This window comes from Peromyscus maniculatus, chromosome 3 (assembly GCF_049852395.1).
Source record: "Peromyscus maniculatus bairdii isolate BWxNUB_F1_BW_parent chromosome 3, HU_Pman_BW_mat_3.1, whole genome shotgun sequence".
NCBI lineage: Eukaryota > Metazoa > Chordata > Mammalia > Rodentia > Cricetidae > Peromyscus > Peromyscus maniculatus.
The window spans coordinates 150678737-150691578 of NC_134854.1; the positions used below are offsets into that span (position 1 = coordinate 150678737).

The following is a 12842-nucleotide window of genomic DNA, read 5'->3' on the forward strand; positions in this document are numbered from 1 at the left end:
GATGGTGGAGACTGGAGATGGTGGGCAAGGCCTTGCACAGATGTTCCTCCCACGCCCTTTTCTGACTCAGAAATTGCTAGTTTTGTCTGGTGTGGTGGTTCATGCCTATAATCTCAGCCCTTGGGGTGGAGGCAGGAGGATCAGCCAGTCTAGGTACGTGAGATCCTGTCTCCCACAAAGTCCAATTTTCCTGCTATTCCCCTGCACTGTCCACCTCTTCCTGCCACCTCCAGACCTCCTGTGGGGCCAGAATCTGACTTGGGCCCCTGTTGATTCCTCAAGTTACAACAGCACTGTAGTCCTCCCCTCCCCTCCCAGTCCCTTCAACATTCGGGTGAAAGCTGGGCCATTGCAGGTGTCTCATTACCACTTCTATCCCTGCCCCAAGCCTGGGAACCTGCCTGCTTCCTCCTCCTCCTCAAGCCTCCCAGGCAAGGTCCTCCTGGAAGCAGCTCCTGTTACCACAGTTTGTAACCAGAACTGACAGCACTGCCCCCTCCCTACCTCACCAGGAAAGCATCAGGGACTGAAGAGCCTCCCAGGACAGGCGAGAGCCTCCTCCCAGCAGCACCAGTCAGGAAGCATCACCATAGCAACCCTAGCAGCAAACAATGGTACCAGAAAGGGCTTTTCCCCAAAGCCTCCCCTCCTGGCTCTGTGGCTCAGAGGAAGAATGGCCAGCAGCTGGAAAAGATCACCCCAAAGGCCATCCGTGAAAGATGTATCTCATGTCAGGGAGCCTTTCCTGCAGGTAGAGTGGGGCCCAACTCTGCAAGCCCGACTTTCAGGTTGTCCTGAGCAGCAGGCTTCCTGGAACACAAACCTCTGCCTTCGTCCTGTGATAGCCAGGAGGAGGAGCCTGGCTAGCACAGGTTGAAGAGGTCTTATCTAAAGCAACTGGGGCCAGAAATATTCTTAGCTTTGGGATTTATTTTTGGATTAAAGTGTTTGGATGTATGTCATAAACTATCTTGGGGAGGGACCTAAAATTTACCATGAGATTCCTCTGTGTTTCATAGATGTCTTATACACAACCTAAAGGTGACTGTGCATGCAGTATTTTCAGAAGGTCTGATATTTGAGGCTGATCGAAAAGGTTGAATGTGGAATTTTCTGCTTGTGACACCATGCTTTTACCCAGGGGGGAAAAAAATAAGATTTTCTGCATTTGGGATCTTACATTTTCAGATTCCAGGGTGTTTGTTGTTTAGTTGAGGTAGTCTTGCTACCTGGCTAGCCTGATACTACCGGCCTGCAATAGCCCTGTCTCAACCTTCCAAGGACTGCTATTATAGATAATGTGCCATTAGGCCCAGTTTTGGATTTGTTTGTTTGGCTTTGTTTATTTTGAGGCAGAAGCTCCCTATATAGCCCCTGTTGAAATTCACACGTAGGCTAGGCTATTGTCAAACCTGAGGATGTCTGCCTCTACCTCCTCACGAGTTACTAGCACGGGCCGTCTTGCCTGGGATAGACAGGCTTATTTGCGCCAGCTCTCAGCCCTTTCCTCCGGGGTGTTCTTATAGAACAGTGAGTCATGCCTGTAATTTTAGCATTCATCAGCCTGGTCCACCTGATCTGCTACACATGAGATCTTATCTCACAAAATCAAAAGGAAGGAGGAAATAAACATGCCAGCGAGCCAACAAGATGGCCGGGGTGGTTAGGACACTTGTGCCTGACAGCCTGAGATCCGTCTCTAGAACTGACGTGGTAGAGAAGCCAGACTCCTTCAAGCTGTCCTCAGACCTTCACGTGCATGCCATGGCATGTGCGTGTATGGCCACGTGCACTAGATTTTAATTTTAAAGAAACAGGATTTAGGGGATGATGCTGACGGAACTGGTGGAGTTTTGGAGTGAGGAAAGCCCTAGAGTGGGTGAGAGGGAAGAACATTTTAAAACATTTCTGCTCCTGGTCAGACTGTGAACAAGCTCTTAGCCATGTTTCACACAGCTAAGTATGCTGAGGTTGAACACAGCGTAAACCCGAACTCTCCCACTTGGTTGAGACCCCATGTGAATCCCTTACCGTAACGGGGTCTTTCTGCCTCTGAAATAGGGACTTGGTTGCCATTTTTGTCAGTTTTCTACTGCTGTGACAAAATTCTTGTGATAACTCAGAGGAGAGGTCCACTGGGGCTCACGGTAGAGGCTTCCTTCAGGGTGCGGTCATTTGGCCTTGCTGCTCTACACCTGTGAGGCACCCACGGAGGAAGAGCATGCCGGAGCAGGCCTCTCACCTCATGGGCACCCGGAAGCAAAGAGCAGGAAGGGTCCTGGCTCCCACTGTCCCCCCTAAAAGCATGCTGCCAGGGGCCTAACTTCCACGAGGCCCCTCACCTGAGGTTCTACCGACTCCAAGGCAATGCTCAAGCTGGAACCAGGCCTTTTACGCCAGCCTTTGAGGGACATTAATGCAAACCAGAGCAGAACTGGATATTTTCTCATGGAGTTGGAGGAAAGGGGGCACCATGTCTCGTGGAGGGAAGAAAAGAAAAGGTACGGAAAGAACATTCTAGATGCTTCCTAGCCTGACTGGCCTTCCCATGAGAAATGAGGGGAAAGTGCCAAGGACAGAAGAGGTAATAAGAGGACTCTGGGATGGAAAGCCACTTGGCCCTCCTTTAGGGACCAGGAACAAGGGAAAGTATGTTGCTAGAATGGCTGCCATGGGTCACCCCCCTGGCCCGGATGTGTGTACAGGGACACATGAGGGGAGGGCATGAGAATGGAGGAGAGTGGGGGCCAGTGAGAACTCACAGCGTTAGGGCATTTGCCACCTACTGGTACCAAGTTCAGTTCCTCTGGAAGTGGTCCTCTGACTTCCACACTCACACCATAACTCACATATACACTAAATAAATAAAAATGTAAGTACAAGTAGGGCCTAGAGAGAGGTTCAGTGCTTAAGGGCACTGGTTGCTCTTCCAGAGGACCCAGGCTCCCAGCACCTACGTGATGGCTCATACCGTCTCTAACTCCAGTTCCAGAGCATTCGGTGCCCGTCCGTCCCCCCCCCCCCCCCCCCCCCCCCCGCCTGGCCTCCTTTGGCACCAGACATGTATGCTGTGCACAGACGTACACAGTCAAGACACCCATGCACAGAACTTTAAAATAAAAGCTTTATACCCAAGATACTATTTTATATATATATTTTTAGAAGTTGAGAATGGGAAATCAAAGTCAGAATGTAATAATTGGAAAAACATTGAGATTTGATAAATCTATGGAAATGATAGGGAGGACAGTACAGTAACTTCTGCGTTGGGGCAATTACCAGTCTCTTTGAAACAAAATGCCTGATAGCAAAGTTAAGAAGGATTTATTGTGGCTCACAGTTCAGGCCTGTAGTCCATCAAGGTAGGAGTCTGTGGCAGTCAAGGAGATAAAGGCTAGTGCTCAGCTTGCTTTCTGCTTGCTGGTGGCGTCAGAGTTAACGTGGCTCCTTCCACCTCAGTTAATCTAGACAGCCCCGTGCGAGCGTGCCAGAGGCTTGCATCCCCTATGACTCCAGAGCCTGTCGTGCTGATGCTGTTCTTAAGTGCCTCAGCCTGTAAAGTGCTTGCTATACCAGTGTGACGGCCGGAGTTCAAGCCCGAGAACTCACAGAAACAAGTCTGCAGGAGCCGACAGAGCTGGCTCAGTGGTTAAGAGTATTTGCAGAGGACCTACATGGCAGCTCACAGCCATTTGAACTCCAGTGGGTCCCCTGGATTCTGCCCTCCGAGGTTAATAAGCACACATGTACGTATACATACTTGCAGGTGAAACACTCATAAAATAAAAATATTTTTCAGGTAATAAAAAGTTTCAAATGGAAACGCACATTTATAGTCCCAGGGCTGGGGGTTGGGGTTGGGAGAGGTGGATTCCTGACGCTCGATGGCTCATGGCCAGTCAGTGTAGCCGGCCCAATAATTCCTAGACCAGTGAGAGATACCATCTCAAAAAACGAGCAGCATCCAAGGTTGTCTCCTGACTCTCTCTCTCTCTCTCTCTCTCTCTCTCTCTCTCTCTCTCTCTCTCTCTCTCTCTCTCTCCTCCTCCTCTCTCTCTCTCTCACACACACACACACACCCCTGATGACAGTGGGAACGGACAGATGCCTCCTTGTGGAGGTCATCTACCTCCTGAGTCCTGGGCTGGAGGCTGGCAGCCTGTCCCTGCGGAGGAGAGCAGGGCACCTCTGCAGCGTCCTGCTCCTCTGCTGGCACAGCCAGGCTAGGCTCTCCCTTTTGTGTCTCCCTAGATGGTCCACGCCAGAGAATCCTTCCCCACCTACCAGACTTGGACGCAGCGTGAGTTCCTCCTGCCTAACAAGGCAAAGGAGTTGCCAGGCTTCACCCAGCAGGCCTACCACAAGCTGGCCCTGAAGCAGCCACCGTACACAGACATGAAGTCTAAAGTTCATCGCCAGGCGCTCTGTCCTTGGAAGGATGCAGCCCAGCACAGCTGGGGCTTTCACACATGGCTTGATGTGGGACGTCTGCCTGCCACCTTCCCCACCAGGCCGGACAAACCCTACGACAGCAATGTCTGGCGCAGCTTGACTTACTCCGATGCCCACCGCCTCCCAGCCGCTGCCATCCCTCCGCCCTCCTGGATGGGCCCCCACAGCTTCCTGACCTTCATCAGTGCGACCCCCATCTTCGTGGACACGAACAGAAAGAACCAAGTGATTCTGCGAACAGTGAGAGAGCTGAAGGAGGTGGAAAAACTCAAGCTGAGGAGTGAACAAAGGGCCCCTCCACTCGATGCCCACGGCAACATTCTGCCCCCACCAAAATTCAAGAAGTAAGCTCCCCGCTTCCCAGGCAGTGGTCCTGCCGGTGTTCACATGCCCCCTCCCCACCTCTCCCTTCCTGTTTCTGGTATCTAATGTTCGTCTCCAAATTTCCCACTCACAGTCACCTGAACCGTTGTTTCATGCAGCTGGAACCCATGGCCTTGCGAGCACTAACAAGTGCCATGGGGCCACACTCCCCACTGCTGCCGGAAAGTTGCCGACCAGGTGGTGCAGGCAGGGTGGGGGGACAGCCCGTGGAAAGGCGCTTCATTACTTACCTAAAAATGTGAATTTAACATCTGCTTGGCCTAGGGCTACTGAGAAACGTAATTTAGTCCCTGGCTTCAAAAGATAGAAGAGACAGCAACAAAGCCACACTATACCTGCAAAGCACCCAAGTGTGTGTGAGATGGTAGGTGTCGTCGTATTTCTTTTGTTCTGTGGAGGCAGGATGTCACTATATGGTCCAGGCTGGCCTTGACCGGCAATTCTCCGGCCTGTCTCCTGAGTGCTAGGATTACATATGTATGCCGCCATGCCTGGCTGTCATTTTTTTCTTTCTCAAGTTTTTTAAAAATTATGTATATGAGTGTTTTGCCTGAATGTATGTCTGTGCACCACAATCGTGCCTGGTGCCTGAGGAAGCCAGAAAATGCTGTTGGAGTCCCTGGAACTGGAGTTACAGACAGTTGAGAGCTGCCACGTGAGTGCTGGGAATTGAACCTGGGTCCTCTGAGAAAGCAGCCAGTGCTCTTAACCACCGAGCCATCTCCAGGCCCTCCCTCTTTCTTCTTTCTTTCCCTCCCTCCCTCCCTTCCTTTCTTCTTTTCTCTTCCCCCTTCTTTTCCTCTTTTTAAACAAGGAGAATACAGAATGTATCACGTGCTTGAGGCACAAGAATATTAAACCCCCAGGAAAATCCACCCCCCTCTTTAAAGCTGGAGTCTTATTTAGCCAAGACTGGCCTTGAACTCATGATTCTCCTGCCTTCACCTCCAAAGTTCCGGATTAGAGGCATATACCACCACATCTGGCCAGTAAGGTCCATTATTACCAGAGGAAGCAGAAGTGAAACCTGGCGTCAGAATTAAGTCCAGAGAGTATCATTTTGACAAGTGGTTTGGTTTCTCCAGGGTCAATTGGCAAAGGAGGATCACGGACACTTACCTCACTGGATAAGTCTGAAATAGGTCGTCAGTTTGTAAGAGAACCAAACCAGGAGCTTAGAGTGCAGCTCGGAGGAGGAGAACTTGCTTCCATGCTCAGGGCCTTGGATTCTAGCCTCCACACAGAAAAGAAAAGAAAGATGGGAGAAAGAAATTGAACCAAAGTTAGATGTTACCTTGTCCAGGAGGAGGGGAGGGAGGGATGAGGGGGCGCCACCTCTCCCTCCCGAGGGCTAACAGGCAATGACAGTCCTTGGAGGGGAGACATTTCCTTTAAGGGTGGAACCACTGCGGAGGGTGCCCATGCTCCTGTAAGTAACCCTAGTGAAACGCATCGGGTCGCTCACCAGCTGGGAGGAGGAAGGGGGTCCCTGGGAATGAGAGTGACTATGATTAAAATATGTTATATACAGGAATAAAACACAATGAAATGAGTTATGTATAATATATGATAATAAAAACACCTCAGAGCTTAACAGAGAAACCAGGGCTAAGTTAGGTCTTCAGAAGGTTACAGAGGCCTAGAACTGGCTAGGCCCTGCTGGAGTGGTCCCAGCAGAGACAGATATTAGAGGGAACTGTGTGTGTGTGTGTGAGAGAGAGAGACAGAGACAGAGACAGAGATAGAGGAGAGAGAAATGTGTGTGTGTGTGTGTGTGTGTGTGTGTGTGTGTGAGAGAGAGAGAGAGAGAGAGAGAGAGAGAGAGAGAGAGAGAGGGAGAGAGAGAGAGAGAGAGAGAGAGAGAGAGAGAGAGAGAGAGAGAGAGAGAGAGAGAGAGAGAGAATGTGTGTGTGTAGATGCTCGTGGAGGCCAGAAGGGGGCATCAGATCCCTGGAGCTGGGGTCACAGGCTTTTGTGAGCCACGGGACACAGAGCTCGGATCTGAACTCTGCTCTTCTCAGAGCACTAAGCTCTCTTGACCACTGAGCCATCTCTTCAGCCTGGCGAGATTTTTTTTTTTTTTTTTTTTTTTTTTTTTTTTGAGACAGGGTCTCTCTATGTAGCCTTGGCTGGCCTGGAACTCACAGTACTAGCATTAAAGGTACTTGCCACCATACCTAGCTTGAGGGTTTGTTTTGCTTTTCAAGACAAGATTTCTTTGTGTAGCCTTGGCTCTCCTAGAACTCGATTTGTAAACCAGGCTGGCCTCAAACTCACAGAGACCCACCTCCTAAGTGTTGAGATTAAAGGTGTGTGCTACCACCTCCTGATAAGAGATAAATTAGATATGAAACTTTAGATTCACAAATATAGGATAGGTGATAGAATATTTTCTTTAATTTTGCCAAATATAAATAGACTAGATATTGTACTGTAATTCTTGCTTGATAACTGTTTGTTACATATAATTTTACTATGTTAAAGTTAAAACCTTCCTTTTTGATTAGACAGAAAAAGGGAAGTGCTGTGGGATGTCTTTCTGTACTCTGTGAATATGTGTTGCTCTGATTGGTTGATAAATAAAGCTGCATTGGCCTATGGCAGGGCAGGATGGAGCCAGGCGGGGAAATCCAGGAGAGATAGTGTGAGAAAAAAGGAGAGTGGGGCAGACGCTGCCAGCCGCCGCCAGAAGAAGCAAGATGTAAACGTACCGGTAAGCCACAGCCACGTGGTAACTTATGGATGAATAGAAATGTGTTAAGTTATAAGAGCTAGGTAGCCAGAAGCCTGCCATTGGCCATGCAATTGTAAATAGTATAAGCTTCTGCGTGATTATTTTATAAGTGCCGGAGGGTCCGTGGGGCCAGGCGGGACCAGAGGAACTCGGGACCGGAGAAACCTTCTGACTACAACCTCCAGGCAGGGATTTTTAATTAAAAATAAAACAAAAAACCAGTGAAGCCTGTGAGTACAGCTCAGGGGCAGGACACTTGTTTAGCATGTATGAGGCCAGGTTCCCCCCCAGCTCTGCACACAGGCACACTCACACGGAGAGGAGTCAGTGGGTGAGTGATTGCTGCACAGGCATAAGAACCTGAGTCTGACTCCCCCACAGCCATGTAGAAAAAGCTGGGCGCAACCATGCATACTTGCAACCCCAGCAATGTTGGGGGACGGAGACCAGCAGACTCTAGGAGCTCATTGGCCAGCTAGCCTAGCTGAAATGTTAAGCTTCAGACCCGGCGAGCGAGCCCCTCTCGAGGGAGTAAGGCAGAGAAAGAGGAAGACACTGATAGCACTCTCTGGCCTCTGCACCAGCCCTGCACATACCACACGCACATACCTTACACATGTGTGTGTTTATACACATACAAGTTTTAAAATATAGCACCCAAAGTTGGTGACTTTTGGGGATGAGTCACCTTGAGGACACTGGCTTTCTCTGCTGTCCATACATGAAGACTATTGGTAACTAATGTGTATCATACAGGCATCTTCAGAAAGATGCACGGTTGTGTAGGGCATGGTGGTGCATGCCTATAATCCTGGCAGTTGGGAGAGACTGAGGCAGGTGGATCAGGAATTCAAGGCCATCTTTGGCTACATACTAAGTTTGTTGCCAGCCTGGGCTACATGAGACCTTCTTTCAAAAAAGAGGGTGGGTGGGTGCATAGCTCAGTTGATAAAATGTTCGCCTAGCATTCATGAAGTCCTGGGTTCAATGCCCAGCACCACATAAACCAGACACGATCTGGGCTACAGGAGATTCTGTCTTAATCCCCGGGGCCCTCTGGATAGAAACTCAAGGTCTTGTGTACATACTTGGCTAGATTCCTGGGGAACTTTTCAAAATATCACAGGGTCGGGGCATAGCTCAGGAACATAGCTTCTTATTTACCATGCAAGAGGTTCAAAGTTTCATCTCTGCACTAATAATAGTAGTAGTAGTAGTAGTAGTAGTAGTAGTAGTAGTAGTAGTAGTAGTAATATAATAGTAATCAATAAACAACAAAACCAAGAAACATTTCTGGCATGGTTCCCATGTGCAGCTAGCTGCAGCTGAGACCCTCAGATTAACCAAAAGCAGCAAACAGAAATATCTGCTGAACCAGGCATGAAACCTGTTGAAGCACAGAAAATCTGCTACTATTCAACTATGTTGTTGTTTTGTTTTTAAGTCAATTTGCTACTGTTCAATTTAATACTACAGGCCAAAACAAGAGGAAGTCACCGGCTCCACTGTGCTGACTTCAGCGGCCTTTCCATCTGCACCTCGTTCTCAGAAAAGAGGAGATGAGAAGAATGGCTGGAATTTAGATAAAAGCCTGCACTAGAGTCAGACTTGGTGGTAGAAACCTGTGATCTTAGCACTCTGGAGGAGGAGGAGGAGGCAAGAGGATCTCAAGAGGAGACCAGCATGGGCTATAGACTGAGATGGAAGGAAGAAAGGAGGAAGCAGAGAGTGGGCCCTCGGACTGGGGTGTAGCTCAGTGCCAGAGTGCTTGCCAAGCATGTGTAAGGCCCTGGGTTCAGTCCCTAGCACCAGACACGTCTATAAGAAGAGTCTAGGTGAGGGGCTGGAGAGAGCACTGGCTGCTCTTCCAGAGGATCGGAGTTCAATTCCCAGCACCCAGATGACAGCTCACAGCTGTCTGTAACTCTAGACTAAGGGGATCTGACACCTCCTTCTAACTTCCCCTGGCACCAGGCTAACAAGTGGTGTACATGCCAGCATGCAGGCACGATGCTCACACACATAAAATAATAACATTAGTAAGTGCAATAAAAATAAGTAACAAAAATTCTAGGAGGTATTCTATACAGCTGTCCCAAGGATGAAAGGTATACAGCTAGACAGTATGGCTCTCCTAATGCCGCGCAACACACAGTTCAAATGCAGGCCATTTGGTATATAGCCTGATCCCCAAATAGCTGATGGGAATCGCCACCTGCCCTTCCTACCTCTCCTGTCACGCCTGGAACCCTCCCCTGACTCTGCTGTCTCTGAACTGCTTTCCCAACAGGTCCCGGTTCATATCCACTGGGGGAAGGCTTGAGCCTTGGGGCCACCAGATCCTCCCCAACCCACTTCCCAATAATTTCAGCAGGAGCTGGCCCTGCCCAAATCCTCAGCCTCATTACCAGGAAAAGGTCCTGAAACTGGCTCGGCTGCCCACTGTGCCCCTGAGCAAAGACCTTGTGAAAGACTACCAAGCCCTGATAGAGGACCGGATTGCCAGGCCCCTCCACTACCTGTCCAAGGCAAGACCTGCCAAAACATCAGAGGAAAATTGGAAATGAAGACCTGGATGTGTCTAAAAGAGCCTCAGGGTACACAGCAGCCTACATTCCTCAGCAAGAAGCCCCAGGAGGCCGAGGACTCTAGCTTCTACAGAATAACCTTTTGACCATCCTCCAGCCTCATACCACCTCTGTTTCAGGCTCCTGGAGACATTAACTGAAGCTCTGAATTGTTCTGTGTTTTCCTTGGCGGACTCATAGTAGTATGGGAGGATTGGGGCAGAGAGAGGGGGTAGGGCAGCTGTATTTCCAGCTCTCAAGATTAGAATAAGGAGCGGCGTGTGTGTGTGTGTGTGTGTGTGTGTGTGTGTGTGTGTGTGTGTGTGTGTGTGTGTGTGTGTGTGTGTGCTGGGGTGAGGAAGAGGTATGGTAAGAAATGTGGGTAAGGAAGTGCAGGCTGGGAATATAGCTCAGTGGTACAGTGCTTGCCTAGCAAGAGTGAGGTTCTGTGTTCAATTCCCATCACACTACAAAAAAAAAAGTTGTCTCTACTCCCAGAACCAATTCACAATAACACTGGGATTGGTTAGAGGACAGAAAACCTCTTAGGCAAAAAAACATAACCTCAATGCCATCTCCTCCATGGACTATTTGATATCTGGACAAAGACCAAACACAACTGCTTGTAGTAGTCCAACCATATAGTAGATGTAGGGCTGCTCGCAGGTCTCCCTGCAGGATTTGGTCACAGATAGTGCTGGAGAGTTAGGCCTGAGGAACGCAGCCATTCCTCAGCAGGGCAAGCGTGGAACAAGTAGAGATTCAAGGTGAAAGGTGTAGGAGGCACAGAGGTCCTTGTGCTCACAGATAAGCACTAGGGGAACCAGGAATGTTGAACACACAGGCTTGTCTCTTCAAAGGGAGAAACATATAACCTGTTTTCTGCCCAGAGGACTGTTAATAGCCTTGTGACCTTTGTGCTATCTGTGCAGCTGAGACCATACCAGATCCTCCCCAAGACCCTTATCATGAATTTGTTTTTCTCAATCCGTGGAGCCCATCTTTATGGAAGATGTCACTTGTGGTTTACAAGGAGTTTTGATGTAGTCATGTCTTAAGCTTTGTTGTGCACATGGGGATTGAGTTAATGAGCATCAGAAACATTTTCACCAAATTGTGCTGTGTTTAAATATACCTAAAATAAACTACTCGGGGTCAGAGTCCTGAAGTTTGAATCAACATCAGCTACTGAGTTATGTTGAACCGAACTACCTTCTTGCCTTCCAAGCATCATTACTCGCTGGCCATGGTGGTCAAAGGGACCCCTGCAGAAGGCAGCAGTCAGCTGAGAGTGGCCTAAGGGCTTTGGACCTGAGCTGCTGTTGACTCCGAAGGCCTCAGCAGATTGACTCTGGGGTCAGAGACGAGGTTTGAAGTGGAGGCAGGCAGAAGGCAGTCATCAGGTGTTTTCTCTGACTCAGGTGCAGGCAGCACAGGTCCAAAGCCTGGTGGAGGGGGCCAGGGTGCGTGGCTAGAGGAAAGGAAATCAGGTGGTGGGGGCCCCTCTTACCTCCTCCTGTAACATATCCTCAAGTGGGTGGCTGCCTCTGTCTGCCACTAATCTGTCTCCACTTCTATTTTTCCCCCAAACATTTTATTTTTACTTATGCGTTTGTGTGAGGATTTGTTTACATGCATTTAGATGCCCAGAGAGCCCAGAAGAGGAGCTGGAGTTGCAGGCAGTTGTGAACTGCCTGACATGGGTGCTGAGAACTGAACTGGAGTCCTCTGGAAGAGCAGCAAGCACCCTTAACTGCTGAGCCACCTCCAAACCCCTCTGTCTCCACTTATTTCTAAAGCCCCAAAGGCACTTGGAACTTGAGACATGACCGAGTTTAGCTATGCTGACTCAGCCACTCACCAGTTGTGAGACCTGTGGGAAAGAAACTGCTCCCCTCTTGTAGCAGGATTTCTTGGGCTGCCAGGCCCCAAATCATGACAGATACTTATTAATTATGAATGCTTGGACTTAGCTTAGGCTTGTTTCTAGCTAGCTTTTTTTTTTAAAATTTAAATTATCCCATTTCTATTAATTTATGTGCTGCCCCAAGGTTCATTTACCTCATCTATGTACTGTCCGTCTGCCTTCCTGCTTCCTCCATGTCTGGCTAGCTGGCCCCTGGCTGGCTGGCCCCCAGCTGGCTGGCTCCTGACCGGCTGGCTGGCTCCCCTTTTCTCTCTGCCTACTAGCTCTTCTTATCCCTCCTCTGCCTAGCTATTGGCCATTCAGCTTTTTATTAGATCAATCAGATGCGTTAGGCAGACAAGGTGAAATAGCAACACATCTTTACACAGTTAAACAAATGCAACATAAACAAAAGTAGCACATCTTTACATAGTTAAACAATTATTCTGCAACACAAACAAATGCAAAACATCTTTACAAAGTTATACAAATATCCTATTCCACAACACCCTCTGAATTTTGTTTTGTTTTGTTTTTCTGCACAATGGAAAACACTAGGCTGTAATAATTGGGATGAAGAAAATAATGTAAGTGAAGTTCTTGCCAAACACTAGCATAAATCTGTCCACCATCGTCCACAGAATAAAGTAACTATTATTCACGCATAACAAGGAATGGTGTACTGGTGGCCACTGTAATGAAGATGCAACCAGAAAACACCATGCCAAGTGAAAGAAGCCTGGCACAAAAGACTATGTAATATATGAGCTCCTGGGATAGGCAAATTCACAGAAAAAGT

At 48.8% G+C, this 12842-nt stretch overlaps 1 protein-coding gene across 1 annotated transcript; it reads left to right on the forward strand.

The window, feature by feature from the left end:
• The first annotated feature begins 112 nt into the window (after positions 1-112).
• Tex52 (testis expressed 52) lies at positions 113-11390 on the forward strand. Its single transcript, XM_006987894.4, has 3 exons — positions 113-751; positions 4252-4796; positions 9861-11390. Exons 1-3 carry the CDS (start codon positions 674-676, stop codon positions 10135-10137), a joined length of 900 nt encoding a protein of 299 aa, XP_006987956.1. The 5' UTR covers positions 113-673; the 3' UTR covers positions 10138-11390.
• The last annotated feature ends 1452 nt before the right edge of the window (positions 11391-12842 follow it).

Excerpts from the sequence above, each read along its gene's own strand:
- Tex52 (XM_006987894.4), top strand. The coding sequence starts at position 674 with ATGGCCAGCAGCTGGAAAAGATCACCCCAAAGGCCATCCGTGAAAGAT. Across the intron at positions 752-4,251 it reads TCAGGGAGCCTTTCCTGCAG|ATGGTCCACGCCAGAGAATC; the intron begins GTAGAGTGGGGC and ends GTGTCTCCCTAG. Across the intron at positions 4,797-9,860 it reads CCCCCACCAAAATTCAAGAA|GTCCCGGTTCATATCCACTG; the intron begins GTAAGCTCCCCG and ends CTTTCCCAACAG.